The 16,767-nt window shown below is 39.3% G+C and overlaps 4 protein-coding genes and 1 long non-coding RNA gene across 26 annotated transcripts in view; 2 read left to right on the top strand and 3 right to left on the bottom strand.

Moving 5' to 3' along the window:
• LOC116921353 overlaps window positions 1-6,927 on the bottom strand; it is a 35,470-nt gene extending 28,543 nt beyond the window's left edge. The window contains exons 1-5 of one of the 4 annotated variants that reach the window (XM_045172467.1): window positions 6,761-6,927; window positions 6,623-6,671; window positions 6,276-6,560; window positions 5,945-6,059; window positions 4,370-5,183 (exon numbers count right to left, since the gene is read on the bottom strand). The gene's annotated coding sequence lies outside the window, so the exon portion shown is untranslated. Of the gene's footprint in view, window positions 1-1,232; window positions 1,388-4,369; window positions 5,184-5,944; window positions 6,060-6,275 lie in introns of those variants that run through there. The other 3 variants (XM_045172466.1, XM_045172468.1, XM_045172469.1) reach the window with 3 other exon arrangements.
• A 154-nt stretch (window positions 6,928-7,081) lies between these two features.
• LOC116921355 (gamma-secretase subunit Aph-1) lies at window positions 7,082-8,661 on the bottom strand. 2 transcript variants are annotated; one of them, XM_032927623.2, is made up of 5 exons: window positions 8,375-8,661; window positions 8,165-8,290; window positions 7,868-8,088; window positions 7,562-7,812; window positions 7,082-7,410 (listed from the first exon to the last, which is right to left on the bottom strand). In XM_032927623.2, exons 1-5 carry the CDS (start codon window positions 8,629-8,631, stop codon window positions 7,243-7,245), a joined length of 1,023 nt encoding a protein of 340 aa, XP_032783514.1. In that variant the 5' UTR covers window positions 8,632-8,661; the 3' UTR covers window positions 7,082-7,242. The 2 variants fall into 2 exon arrangements, with proteins under 2 accessions (XP_032783514.1, XP_032783515.1); XM_032927624.2 differs by having other exon boundaries at window positions 8,165-8,510.
• A 146-nt stretch (window positions 8,662-8,807) lies between these two features.
• On the top strand, window positions 8,808-11,950 carry LOC116921354 (N-sulphoglucosamine sulphohydrolase). Of its 5 annotated transcripts, none has more exons than XR_004393203.2 (11): window positions 8,808-9,175; window positions 9,562-9,691; window positions 9,783-9,919; window positions 10,005-10,158; window positions 10,255-10,493; window positions 10,555-10,674; window positions 10,734-11,110; window positions 11,170-11,316; window positions 11,387-11,448; window positions 11,512-11,658; window positions 11,775-11,950. XR_004393203.2 is itself a non-coding variant. In XM_032927621.2 (10 exons), exons 1-10 carry the CDS (start codon window positions 9,031-9,033, stop codon window positions 11,597-11,599), a joined length of 1,599 nt encoding a protein of 532 aa, XP_032783512.2. In that variant the 5' UTR covers window positions 8,808-9,030; the 3' UTR covers window positions 11,600-11,740. The 5 variants fall into 5 exon arrangements, 2 of the variants coding, with proteins under 2 accessions (XP_032783512.2, XP_045028407.1); XR_006645706.1 differs by having other exon boundaries at window positions 11,738-11,950; XR_006645707.1 differs by lacking the exon at window positions 11,775-11,950 and having other exon boundaries at window positions 11,170-11,320; window positions 11,512-11,529.
• On the bottom strand, window positions 11,847-12,861 carry LOC116921356 (PRA1 family protein 3). Its single transcript, XM_032927625.2, has 3 exons — window positions 12,574-12,861; window positions 12,300-12,517; window positions 11,847-12,239 (listed from the first exon to the last, which is right to left on the bottom strand). Exons 1-3 carry the CDS (start codon window positions 12,780-12,782, stop codon window positions 12,097-12,099), a joined length of 570 nt encoding a protein of 189 aa, XP_032783516.2. The 5' UTR covers window positions 12,783-12,861; the 3' UTR covers window positions 11,847-12,096.
• A 1,186-nt stretch (window positions 12,862-14,047) lies between these two features.
• Window positions 14,048-16,320, top strand: LOC116919974. Of its 14 annotated transcripts, none has more exons than XR_006645192.1 (4): window positions 14,048-14,358; window positions 14,423-14,513; window positions 14,574-16,142; window positions 16,205-16,320. It is a non-coding gene; the product is annotated as an uncharacterized LOC116919974 (long non-coding RNA). The 14 variants fall into 14 exon arrangements; XR_006645198.1 differs by having other exon boundaries at window positions 14,048-14,777; window positions 14,885-14,942; window positions 15,059-16,142; XR_006645196.1 differs by having other exon boundaries at window positions 14,048-15,297; window positions 15,379-15,443; window positions 15,567-16,142.
• Window positions 16,321-16,767: the final 447 nt, after the last annotated feature.

Raw genomic sequence — 16,767 nt, 5'->3', positions numbered from 1 at the left:
ACGTTCACAATTTATTTAACAAGAGACACGCGGCTGCCGCTGCGACGTCTTCAACTCGATTGCAAGATGAAAATCCCGACGAGGCGGCAAAATGTACGAAAAATGTTTTAAAAAAAAGAGAGCGAGTGACTGTTGCCATCGTTTCCTGCAAAAATGAAGAAAGTGGTTTAAAGAAAAAGGAAATAGAAATAAAAATTCAGTCAGTCGGAACAGTCAGCCGCAGATCTTTATAGATAGGCCTACATTCGTTGCCCGATGTTACACATGGTCTCCCTGCCATGTTGCGGCGTAATTTATTCAAAAGCGAGCGACGAAAGAGGCACACACACAAAACGGTGGTAGAAGAGTTGAGCAATCCGGCAAGAGGGAAATGGGCAAATGCGCCAAAGAGATGCGGCCAACCAACTACATGGATAAGATATGTCCCGCTGGACTGCGGAAACAAACAAAAAATAGAAGGATGACTCTCAAAAAGAGAAAAAAAAAAAACTTTGCAGCCCTCCCACATCTCTTGATCGAAATTCATGCCAAAAAAAAAAAAATCAAGATTGTGCAGCAAAAAATCTTGTTTTATAGTTTGGTCGTTGTTCGCTTGCTTTGCAGAGAAAGTGGGGGAGAATGTGGAAGGACGGCGGAAGGACAGCCAGAATGGGCGGAGCAAATGCAGTGGATTTTGTTTTAAAAAATTCCGCCTAGAAACGACGGGCATGTATATTTTTGAAACCAAAAACAGGAGAATGCCAGAACATCCGCCATCTTTCCCAATTGCCATTGGACAATGTCATTTCGGCCGTGTTGGTAATGAAACGAAGATTCGGTTAGGATTTCTACGGTCTCAACCAGAAGAACTCATTTTTCGAACTTGTTAACTTGCCATTTTCTTATTTTTGAACTTTTTCATTCTCCTGTCTCATTCTTTCTTCATACTGCGAATGATGAATTATTCAAATAAACCTGTCTCCCCTACGTGACCATGCAAGTCTCGTAATCGATCGAAAATTTATGTCCGAACCGAAAACACTGAGATTTCAGCCAGAAAATATACATACGTAATGAAGCAACAAAAGTACAGTCATCCAACAGACGGCGTTGGTCACGAAACGTGCTTCTAACTATACCCACTACGAACGTAAACGAAACATCAAAATGGAAAACAGTAAAAACCCCCCCCCCGAAAAAACAAAACAACTGGATCAACGGTCACGTCAACCGGTTTAGGAAAGGCCACTAACCGTTTGATGGCAAAGAGCCCTGGACACATTGATGATGAAAGGCAAGCAGGTCACGAAACAATCGATACACACACACACAAAACTTGTTCTCTACAACACACACACACACACTCCTATTTCTATATATTTTACACGTCCAGTGTGCACACCTGGACAGGGAAACAACAAAAAAATACGAATGCTTTCGAATGCATATCACAAGCAGACGACATTGTGTTAAGGGGGGCGTGGTTCTTTTTTTTTTTTTTATTGTCTGCTGCGACATACGACCCAAGGGTAAAAGAGTAAGGAAGCGAAAAACATTATGACTTAGATATCGTAATGAGTAAAGAAACAAAATTGAAGGTTAATTAGATGGATCTGTTTACGTTTGCTCCTTCTTTTATTTTTGTTTAACGAGTATGTGCGTGACTCATCCCGATGGCGATTATCTGCAACATGCTCCAAAAACAAGATGGAGAATCGCATTCCAGGAGAAGATGTTTAATACTAAAACTATAAAGAACTGCTTGTTAGACTCACACACACAAACAAGATGGTAGGGGGGAATGCTTAAAGGAATCGACGAAAGACAACGCTCATCCACACCTGAGGACTTTTGGGGGAGATGAAGAGGAGGGGAAAAAAAAGGGGGAGAAGTATATAAAATAAAGATATGTCACGAGCGTCTACTGTTGCCACGGGTAACGCCTCTTGTTTTGATGTCTCTCACTCTTATTTTCTCCTAGTTCTTCAATATGAAAATGGAGGGTGAAAAGAAGAAAAAAAAAAAGGGCGGCCTAAGTTGCAAAAGAGTTTCAACAACAAAAAATGGCGAACAACTTTTGAGATGCTCTTTCTGGAGAAAAAAAAAAATGGGGAAACTCAGGAATCTGAAAGAAGAATCACGAAAGTACTGAAGAGGGAAGAACGACGCACTCCCCGTTATGCATTCTTCCGCTTTTCGTATCGGAAACACGTAATGATATGGACACACGTATACACAAAAATAAATAAACCATTTCTGTTTGTTTTTTTTTCCCAACCTAAAAAAATATATCGAACCGGATGCTTAACTTCAATCGTCAATTCTTCTTTTGGGTGGCTCGTAATCTCATCATTTTTTACTCCCCATTTCTTGGAAATGATGAAACACGAAGGAAGGAGGTTGAAACCTCTTGACTTTTGAGACTCGAATCTCTCACTCGCTCTCGTTATGAGAACATGGCAGCTGTGTTAGCGCAGAACATGATGTATAATCAATTCCAGAGGGGGGGAGAGCTACATAAATGTGTGTATTTTTGAAGAAGAACAAAATCCATATACTAATGTGCAGTCGTCTCTACAGTTCTTAACTTGGAAATTCAATGTCCAATTATAAATGGACCGTATATAATCACGTGAACCAAACAAGCATCCCCCCCCCAGAAAAGAAAATTCTATTAGATAAAAATGCAAAAATTTTAGCGAGAAAAATCAAAGTGTTTTAATCACGAAAGAAACCCGAAATCCAGAACGTATTGAGAAAATGAAAGGGAAAGTGCAACAAGGAATTGAACTAGTGAGAGTGCAAGAGGGTATCAACAGAGTGATGATTCATTTCATCCCTTTGAAGAGAAAGAAAATGACACAACCGAACGTCACCTTGTTAGAAAAGCTATTCTTGCCGAGCGGCCATTTTTTGTTCACGCACACGCAAAGAATGGCGTCTACCCAAAGATGGATGGAATAATCCCTTTTCCGTACCAACTGATGTGTATCCCCCATAACAAATATCTGTATTCAATTCGTCAGCGCCAATATAGATCAACACTCTTACGTGTCTGATTGTGCTGTTTGATCAAAGCGTTTCCTCCATTACGTGAATTGATGGTAGCCATAATACAAAGCGTGCACAATTCCCACGCTCTCACTCTACTGTGCGACCTATATTTTTGTTGGTCTGGAATAGAAAAAAAAAAGAAAGAAGATAAGACGAGGAAACCAAGGGACGCAAGAAGAAACACAAAAGATTGATGCTGCTATCTTGATTATGTTAAAAAGAATCATCACCGCGTATATGAATCATTAACTCGGATCCGAGTGTCCGGAGCACTTTAGCTCCTCCGGGGGCTTGTCTTGCGACTTCTTGACCCTAATGACTGATGTCTTCCTCTTTTCTTTTCTTTTCTTTCTTCACTAATAAATATCTTCTCGTTTGTTTTTTGTTTTTTTTTATGTTTTCTCTTTAAAAGATGTCGATAACAAAAAAAGAACGAACCCTTCTCCAGACGTGCCGCAGTTATCAATCGATCGGATGATTTCAATCTCTCGATGCTTTTTCTTTATTTGATCGTCCCTCCCCCCACCCAAAAAAAAAAAACAATAAAAGAAAAACAAAAAGAACTTAATCATTGGCATTAAAGAAAATTTAGTGCTATCAAACAAAATAAAAAAAAAAAATAAAAACTTTGCGTTCTTCTCTTCTGGTTACACGCGCCAAATAAAAGGACCATAGTCTCCAAGGCTATGTAGCCTCTTGACATGGACGGAGGACTTTATTTTGGCACAAAGCCGTGACTTGCAGCGAGAGGGCAAACAAAACAAAAAAAGAAAAAAGGGATGAGGTCAAAAATAATTCCCGCATTCTTTTGTTTTTTTTTTTTTTCCTACCCACTCGCTGATCTATCTGAGCACTTCTAAACGCTCCGCAAGACACCAGGGCTGAATTAGCCGGTCGCAGACGAGCGCAACACATGGATCCGCACAACTGCATTTCGTGCTTCAACGTTGGTCGGCGCAAACTGTTAACTAATCACCAGAAATCTGGTGATCCAATGTGACTCTGACGATTTTCTTATTCCGAGCGTTCGGGTGGCTATAAGACGGACGCACTGGCAACCGACATTGTTATCATTGGCGGGCTGGAAAGTATTGTGTAGTTGGCAACAAACAAAAGAAAAAAAGCAAACAAAACAAACACATTGAGCAGAAACAAACAAGGCGCAATGTACCGCGCATTGTGAGTATGTGCGATATTTGATTTCCCACCAACAATCCGCAGACACAAGCCAAAAATATAACAAATAGAAATGTATAGCGCAACATGAAACGAATCCTATAAAACGATGTTTTTTTCGAGTTTATTTTTTTTAGAAATCTTGTCATTTTCTACGTACCTGAATGATTTAATGAAAGGGTAGATGGCAGAGCCGCAAGCTACGCCACAGTTGTTAGCGAAATCGGTGGAGTTTACGACGTCAAAGATAAACAATTTTGAAAAAATAAAATAAGAAATGTTCTTGATATCCCCGAGTGTGCGAGATCGGTTAGTTCAAACCAAGTAAAAAAAAAAAAAATCTGTGTGTCCAGCGGTATTTTTAATGTAGGAGGTTTTCTTGCCCGGCGTGCGGCCGAGGGCGGGCACACTCACACTTATGCACTATACGCACGCACGGCGGATACACACACACACAGGGAAAGAGACACCTAAGTCACGATATCACGTTCCATCCATAAAAAAAACCTTTTTTTTGGGCAATTCGATATCGAGTCGTTGGGCTCAAGAGCTGAAAGAAATTAAACGCACTAACTGAAGCCGCAAAACCATCAGAAATAAAGAAAAAATGGATCAAAAAGCAGCTGGATCGACGTCCGGCGCAACACAGTTTAACCGTCCAAACAGTTGGCATCGAACGCCAAAAGAAAAAGAAAAAAAAAATTACTACGAAAGGATGAACGCTTGAAAGCGCTGGCCGTACGCGACTGAAACAGTCGGGCTCCTTGCCATGACTTCTTATATAGAAGCGTCGGTGTGAGTAGCGGCGCCGGCGGCAGGAGGCGACATGGAACGCAAAAACGCTTGCGGACGCCAGGGTACACATTGACGAGAAGAGTTTCGGGACGAGACCCTTTTATTACCCATCCAGCTTCTTCTTCGTTCCACCCCTACCCGACAGCAGCGGCATCCGGGGCAAGCGCAGTCGAACGAAACTAGGACCGTGAAAATGAAAAAAAAAAAAAAAATCAAAAACAATTAAAAAAAAAAAGAGAGGGCGGCATCACGGAGCCGGAGTTTGGGAAAACAGGAGAAAGGGGAACGCTTTCATTTGATGATGAACTTAAGAGATCCTCATTCCATGGACTGGGATCGATTGCGTAACGAACTAGCTCAAGCTACAAACTTTCCATGCTTCTGCACATACACACACACACACATCTATACGCATATAAGACACAAAAGAAATGAAAGAAGGCAACAACAAAAAAAAAAAGAAAATACCTGCGGATGGAAACTTTTGGGCGCTACTGATGTACGTCATTGTGTAACTCGACGAAACTCTCGTTAGTAAATCAACAAACGGGAGAATAATAAAAAGGAAACGTTACTCAAATAACAATGTCGAGTTTTCTCAAGATCGCACTTGCTCATCCGACTTTTCATCTAATGATGGCCTCGCTACCTATCAGTGAAAAGCTGAGCGTCTTAAGGAGGAAAGTTTTATAGTCCGTATAATGCTTGTGCATTGTAGACACGATACGTCAGCAACTTGGAAGTGAAAACAAAATTGGGAAATAGATGCCCGTGCGGTTGTGGCCAGTCTCATTGGAGAGATGACTATACAATGGCCGTTGGTGCTTTCTAGCTGAAACTATTCGATTATTGCGTGGGGTGTGTGTTCCAGAACACGTAAGCGTCATATCATAAGCAGGCGGTTTCGCCTTAAATATTCAATGAACACGAGAGCTTTCACCTGCACGCACGGCGTTTTCCAATCCGGTCGGATGCACTTGGGCAGATTACGGCGACTCCGTTGGCGGACGAGCGGGTCGATTGAGACGAGACAGCAATACCATCCATCAAGTCGTCTAGAGATCAAGTGACACATTCGACGTTCATTCGTATTTAAAGAAAAAAAAAGGAAATAATAACAAGAAAACAAATAAAACATGAAAATTTGGACAACAAAAATAGAAACAAAATGTATCCGACGAACTGCTGGGCATCCCCTTTTTTTCTCGATCGAATTTAGCGACACGACCAAGTGACGTTAGAGAGCGTCATCTAATGAAAGAGTCAGATACCTTGTCTGGGGACGGAAGTAAATCCCAGGAAAGAAGAAAGGTAACTGAACACAAAGAGTTTGAAAGAAAGGGTAACATCAAAGTCCTGTGTAGAAGAAGAAGAAAAAAAACATCAAGCATTCGAGCAAAGCAGCTCGGCAGGACGATAGACTAATGTTGATTGAACACGTACTGCAGGGCGGGGGGGACTATACGGTATACACAGCTGATTGTGATTCTTCAGTGAGCTTCTTCTTGGCCGGCATTGGATGAACAATAAACACGTGGCTGAGCGCTTGGCTAGTTCTATAGTGTAAAACAACTCCGCCATTAAGAAGACAACGTCTTCAAAAAAGTTGAGACAATACTGGGCCTGTTCACGCTAATCTTCCTTGAATTTCCAGTCGTTGCTCATTGCTTCGTAATTAGACCAATGCGAACATTCATATATGTACATCAAACGCTGTTAATACAATAGAAAGAAAAGAATTACGACAAAATCCTACCCTTTGTACGATATCATTCGTTATTGATCGGGCCCTCGAAATTGACAGTTCTTTGTTTTCATTTGTGGGAAAGTCCAGCGACTGGAGTTTTTGCTGTAGCACGGCGGACAAGCGGACGGAGGAGCGTTATTAATACGAGAACTTAAAACATATTTACCTACGGAGAGCAGGAAACTGTCAGTAGTTTTGCGAGGGGATTTTTGTTGAGGCCGTGGCAAAAAGTTTATCTTCCCCACTATTCATTACAAGTAAAGGAAAATGGAAGCCTCATAGCTTCATGAATGCACCAAGCGCCACCGTCTTCCAGTAGTTTAAACTGAGTTTCTTCATCACTGAAAGTGTATTTTTGGTTATATTAATTAATTAAGAACGCGGCTGTCGGACGTTTTCGCAAAAACAAAAGTTATTGAGGGAGAGATTGTGGAAAGACCCGCGGGATGGTTTACTGACGATGGCTGAATTGTGAATGTCGTTTCTATGCCTCAGTCTTCCACGCGTACCTGCACCGTCTTTGGTTGGATAGTTAAACACTTTTTGAGTGAAGTAAAAGATGCTCCAGCCGCTCCAGCAGCCCATAGAGCCGTCACTACAAGAACGGCGTAGGCGGGCAGTATTGTGGCCAAGTACAACTGCGAGGGGTTCATGAGAGTCTAAAATGAAACAAAAGTATGGTGAGCAAACGCAAGAGCATTAAAAAGTCAGAAAAGTTTACACTCAATAAACAACTATGTCATAGTTTCTGGAATGATAACAACATTCTGCATGCCTGCTTTTTACACTTTAAGAGGTAGATATAATTACCAAAAGTGATACAAGTAGATGAGATGTCACCACCCAAATTAATGGCAAAAACTTTTTGGTGTCTAGTGCGTGGAAGAAGAGCACTCCCCATGCTGTGTGTAGGAGGACGAAGCAAAGTGTAGTAAGGGATGATGTTAGGAAAAACAAATTAGAGTCCCCATGTAGACCGACCGTTCCTGGTCCAGTAGCATCAGCGAGAACATTGACTAGAGAGAAGGTGCCACTGATGATACCAAAGCCCAAGCCTGAAACTATGGAAATAATTAACATCTGTGGAACTCTGACATCTTATCCTATTATATATACCATAGGCCAGGATGTTTTTATTAGTGATGATGGCAGTATCAGACTCTGTGAGTTTTTTCAACCCAACCTCAGCTTTGCGTAACAGCAAATATATTAAGTAGCGGAATAGTTCTTGCAACAAGACAGAGAAGACAACTCCCACAACAATTGGGCTATTCAACGTGTCTGCTACGAGCCACAACAAGGATGACATCAGTAATGCCAATAGCCAGAAGAACGCACTGGAACAGAACAAAAATATAACTGTAAATGCAAATTTCTTTGATTAGTGACTGGCTGATAGAAAAGCTGGCTCACCTGGCTATGAGGATGATGATTCGAATTGGGTCTTTAGCAATAGTTATAAGAAACATCGCTAGTGGAGGGCCGAATGCAAGAAACGCACAGCCGAAAAATTCGAGGAGAGCCATGTTCCTCGGCTTACTTAAAAATCAGTTAAACCAAACTGTATTAAATGCAAATTGAACGTCAATTGTCTTGACGTTCTTTCCTTTCTAAAAAAATTACCGGGCACAGATTAACACTTCTGATTTCTGATTCTGACAGTTCAATTTTCTTTCCTCATTTGGAAAAAAATGAATTGACAGTGCTATTGTCTGCCGCAAGATGGCCAAAGGAGATAACGGAAGTCGCCAAAAAAACAACAAAGTAATAATACGTCTCCGGTTAGAAAATAAAAATATTGATCTAAATGGAGAAACGTGGGGCACGTAATGACTGCAATACAAACTCTGTTTTTGGTACTGAAAGTGGGAAAAGTCCATCAATAGGAGAAGAGTCCACTTCTCGCCACTCACGCCGGTGTATTGCAATATTGCATTACGGCTTTTTTACGGTGTTTCTGATGGAATGTTAGGGACTTACGAATTAGGACGTTAGTTCTGGTGAACCATGGCGACGTACGTGTCGCCGGTTAATAAATAAATTATTGGGTGATTGAAACTAATGTTGTTCATTCGGTGTCGAAACTTGTGTTACCCCAGGGGGGCTGAAAACAAATTCACAAAAACTTTTCATTTATTTTTAGTTGCTGGTTTTGCTGTGGAATTACTTGCAGAGGGATATGGCGGCGACGAATGCCCCCTCTATTTCAAATATTGGCATTAAATTAGTGTCAACCAGTTGGCGAATGTCTGGCGCCACATTCGTATCCGACCACGCTTATGATGATGTATGGTCTCTGGCATGGAATTAATCACTTCTCAAAGTTTGTTTTGACGATGTTATTTCTAATAATCTGCCTGCTGAGCTGCCGCCATGAAGCCTCAGCTGCTTTATTGCATGGTCGTAACGTTCTTTTGATGATTGGTAAGTGTTACATTTTGTATTCTTCTTCATGTCGTAGGCAACTTCGTTTTCTTTGCTGCTTCTTGGAACTAATCTCTCGAGGGGAAAGTGTGTTTTCCTTATCGTGGCCAAACAAAACTTTTTTTTCTTCGTGCAGTTCTGTTTAAACCTTAAAAATGCAGGCACGTGACCATTCAAAAGGCAAATAATCTCAATTTGGTTGTATTTGCCTCACTTGAGTTGGCAAAAACTTGTATTTTATTCCTTCTTTTTGGCAAGAAAGATGTGAAATAATTACGTTTGGGGGAAAAGGGGGAGGAGCTGGAAGAAAACGATGGAAAATAAAGGATTTTGTCTCTGCCCTACACATTTAATCTTCGGTTTGCGATCTTGAAAAAATGCGACAGCTGATGACGGCGGATTTGAAATGGGCGTTTACGGAAACAACCGATGCCAAACGCCCCATTTGGATGCGCTGGCCGCTCAAAGTTTGGTGTTCTCCCGAGCACGGACTTCGGTGAGTAGTTGCTCTCCCAGGTCAGTATTTTTGCCTTATCCTTAAAACTATTCAACTATTTTCCTTTCTTTCTGTATTTACGCACTTTAATGGGGTGTGGCCTATTTTCAGTCGAGCAGCCCTCTTGAGTGGACTTCCAAGTCACGAAAATGGATTATATGGACTACATCATGACGTTCACCATTTCAACTCTTTCGAGACGGTTCGGTCACTTCCAATGATCCTCCGGGAAAATGGCGTTCGTACGGGTAGGGTCACCATATCGGCAGGATCCTAGCCGCGATTAATGTCTTAGTTTCCTCGTTCCACATGATACATTGCTGCATTATTCAGGCATCATAGGAAAGAAGCACGTCGGCCCTAGATCTGTCTACTCTTTTGATTACGAGCAAACCGAAGAAAATAACTCAATCATGCAGGTCGGAAGGAATATAACCCGAATTAAGTTGCTCGTCAGGGAATTCCTTGCGATGCAGAATGAGACTCAGTAAGTCCAGACCTGACCTCCTTCGCTGTGTTATTTCCTTCAACTCCTTGTTTATCAAACTGACGGCCCCAACTCACTTGTATCGCTTCGTTGTAGGCCTTTCCTGCTGTACGTGGCGTTCCATGACCCACATCGGTGTGATCATTCCAACCCTGGTTATGGGCATTTCTGTGACAAGTTTGGGAATGGAGAGCCTGGTTTCGGTCATATTCCAGACTGGAAGCCCATACAATACAAACCAGAAGATGTACTATTACCATATTTTGTTCCAGATACTCCAGCGGCCAGAGAAGACGTAGCGTCGCAGTATACAACAATCTCGCGTCTCGATCAAGGTGCGTTTATCTCAATAAAATGAGAATAATGTAATTTTACGTAGACTTCAGAACAATTTAGGGGTTGGGCTGGTGCTTGACGAGATCCGTAAGGCTGGTAAGACTGAAGACACTTTGATAATCTACTCATCGGATAACGGTATTTCCTTTCCATATGGCCGGACGAATATGTACGAACCCGGTAACACATCATTAAATGCTAAACAAAGAAATTGATTTTGTAAAATGTAACCTACCTAGGATTGGCTGTTCCGCTATTCATCAAGTCCCCCTATGATTTGACAAGACGAGGAGAGCTAACGGATGTTCAAGCTAGTTTGCTGGATATAGTGCCGACGGTGTTGGATTGGTTTGACATCGATTATCCGAAATATCATATCCTTAAACCCAGTCAGCCTACTAGCCTCGGTGGAAAGTCTCTCTTACCGTTCTTGAGAGGCGATGATAAAGCGGAAAGCGACGCATTCTTCGGAAGTCACGCCATGCACGAAGTGACGATGAATTATCCCATGAGAAGCATTATTCAAGGAGAGCGGTACAAACTGATACACAATCTAAACGCTCCTGGTACTCCGTTTCCCATCGACCAGGATTTCTACCTATCACCGACGTTCCTCGTAATTGGACATTACACTTGTATGTTTGGCTACCAAGTAATGCGCAAATGATTTCTCAGGACATGCTCAATCGGACATTAAATGGGCTCCCCCTTCACTGGATCAAGGAACTGTCTGATTACTACTTTCGAGAGGAATGGGAAATGTTTGACCTGAAGGAGGACCCCAAAGAATGCGTAAATTTACACCGCAAAAAGAAATACAGGGTTTGTAAGACCGGAGTAAAATCCCGAGATTTCACTCATATGTAGAATCATTATTATTTTTTAAAATCAGGAGATATTCGTTGAACTGAAGGAAAAATTATTCATGTGGCAAAAATCTACTTACGATCCATGGTTGTGTATGATTAGTCTACGAAATTATGAACAAATGTCATTACCAGCATCTCTTTTTTCTAGGTTGTGTGCTCCACATGGAGTACTTTTGGAGAACCCTCAAGGACCTTTCTGCGCTCCGCTGCATAACAGGAAACCTCGAGGATACTGATAATTATATGTTAAGCGATTGGTACTACATGTGACACTAGTCGTTAAAGAAGGTTACGAGTAAGTACTGGTAACGTTGCCAACTCTGCAGAAAATTTTAATCTTTGTGACAAGAATCAACAATAAAACCTAATGCTAGTTACCTTTCATTTTTCTTTTCATTAAAATTTAAACAGAAATCTTCTAATAACCACATCCTGCCATGACCCAAAATGTCCTCCAACTAGTAAAAGACTGAAATTCTAATATTTGAAGAATATGATTTATTAGAGAGATGTTTTGAAACCAAACTGATTAAAAAACTTGAATAAATCTTGCCATCAAAAGATTGACATTTATGGCCTCAACAGCATTTACCATGACTAAAGAAGCATTATTATAAAAGATCATGACCCCAGGTTATTGCTACTCAACACAAGTTGAAGTCAAATAATATCACACAATGTTTCTAACTTGTGGGGACTAGCAAATGCTGAATTTGGTTAATATCCACCTAATTCAATCAATAATTTCTGCCTCAAATCCCAGAGCATCCAAAATCATTCCCATAGGTGTAGATTTCTTAAGTCCTATCTGTTCCATCTTGTTGGTCAGCTTGTTACGCAAACTACGCAAGCGTAGTGATGCATGGACAAATGTAGCTATGGTAATTTAAAATGTTAGTAACTAAATATTTGAAAGCCATTTTGATGGAGGTTTACCTGAAAATGGAAGTAGAATACCCAGAAGAAACACTAAAATTCCATCAAGAAGGTAAACAATCAAATAAGCCCCAACCAGAATAGCAATGACGCTGATGATTGGATGATCTTGCTTAAATTTAGCTACTTGTGGTCCACCATTGCTAGCAGCAACAAGAAGACTGCATGCCACAGCAATAGCAAACAGTCCAAGAAACATCTTGAGGGGATGAATAAGCCTGTAAAGAGATAAAAAATATAAAGACAAACAAATATATAATTCTAAGAGCATTACTCAACAAGTGCAAAGAGAGCTAGAGCCAGTAAGAAATAGTTTGATTGATAGTAAACAAGGTTGTTGTAAACCCTTTTCCCCCATTTATCTAAATCACGGAAATTTGGCATTTGAAACCTTGCTGATTCTAATATAAAGTCATCTAAACTTCTCAAAGGGGCCACTTCAAATGCACCATTCTCTTTTGAAGGCGTAGCCATTTTCCGCATGTGTTATGTTTTCTTCAGCAAAGCAGATGACTACTGCGGTCTCATCGTCAGTTAACGATATAATAGTAAAGGAATACACGATCGCCCTATCCCTAACTGCTGGGGGAAACAACGGGTGTTTACTAAGGGGTTCCAAGATTCTCCGCTAGGTTCGCTAGTCTAGCAGAACGATTGGCTATAGGGGTGATTGGAAAAAAACATTTTTTTCATTTATATAATTTTTTATGGCCAGTCCATCTTCTAGAAAAGTGAATGTATTAAAGTTTTTTTGCAGATATTTAGGACCAAAATCATCAAGATAGGGCAATTTTAGAATGTTTTATTTAACCTTAAAAATTCACCCTTTTTTGAAAATAGCGCCTATAGAGGTTTTTCCATTTGGTTCGTGTAAGTAGAGGGAAAAGTCCGTGCGGCTAGTCGACTAGTGCGCACCATGGCGGGGGATAGCCGAAACTTGCTGCAGACTTTGCTTGATCCAACCAATAGACACCCTATTGTCTATTAGGGTGTCTATTTGGCTATTCCAACCAATAGACAATAGGGTGTCTATTGGTTGGATCAAGCAAAGTCTGCAGCAAGTTTCGGCTATCCCCCGCCATGGTGCGCACTAGTCGACTAGCCGCACGGACTTTTCCCTCTACTTACACGAACCAAATGGAAAAACCTCTATTGCGACATTGCCTAGCTTGTTAGTTTATAGATTTTAAGGTTCTAAAATTTAGAAAACATCATTTTATATCTTAAACACATCGTATTACTTGGTTTACTATGTTGTGTGTGTACTATGTACTTATTTATCAGTTAAAAATTAAAATATATATTTAAATAAATAAACTATGAAAATATACATATTATACTATATTATATTATACATATTATCTTTTAATTTATCACAAAGATGTTTGAAATGAGAAATTTCAAATTTCAAATTTGCCACTTATTATATTAACACATCTTTTTCACAAAACTTTATTGCATACAGCATAGATGAAAATAAAAAACAAACAATAAACATTTGTTGAAATACGAAAAAGCGGTAAAGTTTAGGTTCATCCTATATAGCATAGGGAAAAAAGAAGAAAATACGTAAGAAGATTAAGGTAGGTAAGTTATCAGTTTGTTCTAGCGCGCCAGCTGAAAAGATAGAGACGGAGAAATCAAAAAATCAAAGAGTGTCATCTCATGGTTGAAAAATAAAGCTTGCATTCGCCACCTTTCGGGCATTCATAGAGAGCTTACATTAGGAGTGCCACCGTATTGACATTTCTTTTGGATTTAGATTGTCGTCGAAGGTGCACGTAAGTATTCGTACTCTCCTAGTGGAATATCCGAATATTATACGCATTAAAAGTTTTTCTAATATAATTCTGGATGCTTTTGTGTTAAGTTGTAGGTTAGATATGTATGTGAATTTTCCGTTTTTGCTGGGGATAGTCGCATTAAAACAATTAAACGACGTTAAAATCTTTACTTGACTAGTTATTTTATGACGAATGTGTGGTCATGGTTGAGGGGTTACTGTCATCGAGATGACATGTTATTCGGGATTGAATTATAATGTGAAGTGCAGTTAATGGTATGGCTAGAAATTTTATTTGCATGTGTCTTGTTCAAACATTTTAAAATTTCCTGAAGGGTAGGATGACTGTGGATAACTTGGTTGGCATTTCAAAAGCTTATACTACTTGCTTGTTTGTCTCCTATCAGGCTGCATCGCCTAGTTGATCCATGGTAATGGCTTTGTTAAAAATTGAGAACATTGTGTAGGGGATAAGAGGTTGTCATATTAAGTTTTTTCTAGGGTCAATCCTCCATTGTAGATACAGTTGCATGTGCCATCAGATCTCATGGATCTGAAGACATGCTGGACCAATACTTAGTGGTCAAGCAGCCTGGTGCCATGCAGTACACTTAGCTGAGCCTCCTATGTGTTAAAGTTACCATTGAGCAATTGCAATTTTTTCGTTAATGGTGACTTAACATTAATATGAGAAGGTAAGATTTGGATTTCAATAAATTGCAAACGTTTTGGTATAGATCTGTTTCATTAAAGTTTTCATTGTTTAATTTTTAACACTTCATTATGCTAATTTTTCTTTCAGTTTGATATAGGAGGAATTTAAAGTGAAGCTTCTTTTTCACCCTGGTGGAATGGTGAAGGTAAATTTGCAAAGATGAATGTTTTATAATTAAGTGGATTATGTGCCTATTAGTTCCTGTCCTTTTCTGGATTTGATTTTGTTTTATGGTACATCATTTTGTTGATTGTGTCGTAGGTCTGCTAGTGTTGGTTGATTAATACCAGGTACAATGATGCATACATCATGGGTTACTTTTCCAGAAGTTTTTCTAATTTACATGACTTGATCATGTTGCTGGTCGAAAAAATGTTTTATTATGATATCCTGTTCAGATCACAAACTAGTATTGGATATTCTATTTCCAGGTTGTTTAAGCATGCTTCCATTGTTGAATTTGGAAGTGTGATATTGGCTATTGTCTCCTTGTATAAAAGGTATACAATGCTAAAGGTTTTATCTTGGTCTTTATTTTTCCAACTGAATGTTGTAACCTCTGTTTCTTAAAATTGATAAAGGTTGGTCTTTTGGTATGGCCGGCTAGCTAGGTTTTTCCGTTGCCCGTTTCTTCTGCTACCTAGAGGTATTGTTTATTCTAGAAATAGGTGCATTTTCTGAAATTGATGTCGAATTTAACTACATTCCGTTTGGTTGTCGATCTCTAAAAATTTGAATTAGCTGAGTGTATGAAATTCTTTCTTTTCAGATTTTTGCTGTGAGTTTTGACCCTTGGTTCTGTGCATTGAATTAGCAGTTTTCTGCTTCGGATAATTTCATTAAAACTAAATTATTAATATCTTAGTTAGTTTAGTGAACAAATTGAAAAGTATCCATTACCTAAGATATTTCGCGTTTATATATTTTTCGCATTCGTGTAAATTTTGCGTTCCTCTTGGATTTATTTTGCATGATTGGTGAGTTTCCGATTTAGTTGAAAATTCGCGTGAATCTGAGTATACCATTTTGCGCTGCGATTAATGTTGATATCAACTACCATTTCGTTCTTATTCCCTTTTTAGGTGGCTCGGTCTTAGCTAGGGGATGTCCAATTGTGAGTATATTGGTGATGCATTAACGACCTACTTTTTAGTGATTAGTAGGTATGGTCTTCGTTGGCAAAGTCTCCCACTACCTGTCCAAAAATACACGTGAAACAAAATTCAATAAATGATAGCGAAGATATGGGTTTTAGTTTTTAGCAACCCATGCAAATCTTGTACCAATGTTGGTCACTTTACTTTTAATGGGCTTTGTTTAGAGCTTCTGGATCATAATCGAAAAGGTATTAAATTGTAGACAAGCAAGAAATTTTTATTAAATCATGTTTTGTTTTCTTCAATGTAGGCCGGTGATGGTAATTTAACGGGAAAGAATTGTGTCGTTAATTCGATGGTATTGTTTGTGGCATTTGGCGGAGCATCCGAAGATTTTCTTAAAAATAAAATCTCTTTTACAATTTTTACAAAAGAAAACCCATTTTCTGTAGCCATGTTTCCACTTGACTCATGACAAGGTCGAATGGGGGCTGTGTTGGGTTGTTAACAGAGGAATTCGTTTTTCAGTTGTCTGGGAAGTCGTTGGAAATGATAGTCAAGCGAGCAAAATAAAAAAAAAACGAGAAAATGCTGATTAAAATTTAACAATATATTCACTTTTTGTAAATTGCATTTATTAATTGTACATCAAATAGTTTTCTTTTATTCTGTTGTATGTATTAATGTATGAAAATTTATAATAAAACAAATTATGAACAATCAAATTTTCTATATTGGAAGCGTTTATTATTAATCTATTCAAATTCCGACAAATTTTTTTTTGTGAAGTTTTCCAGAATAAAATTTTTTGTAAAATTATCCAGAATAATTTTTTTTTTTTCGTAAAATTTTCCAGAATAAATTTTTTTTTTT

Source organism: Daphnia magna, linkage group LG4 (assembly GCF_020631705.1).
Source record: "Daphnia magna isolate NIES linkage group LG4, ASM2063170v1.1, whole genome shotgun sequence".
NCBI lineage: Eukaryota > Metazoa > Arthropoda > Branchiopoda > Diplostraca > Daphniidae > Daphnia > Daphnia magna.
This window is presented reverse-complemented; position numbering and strand designations above follow the sequence as displayed.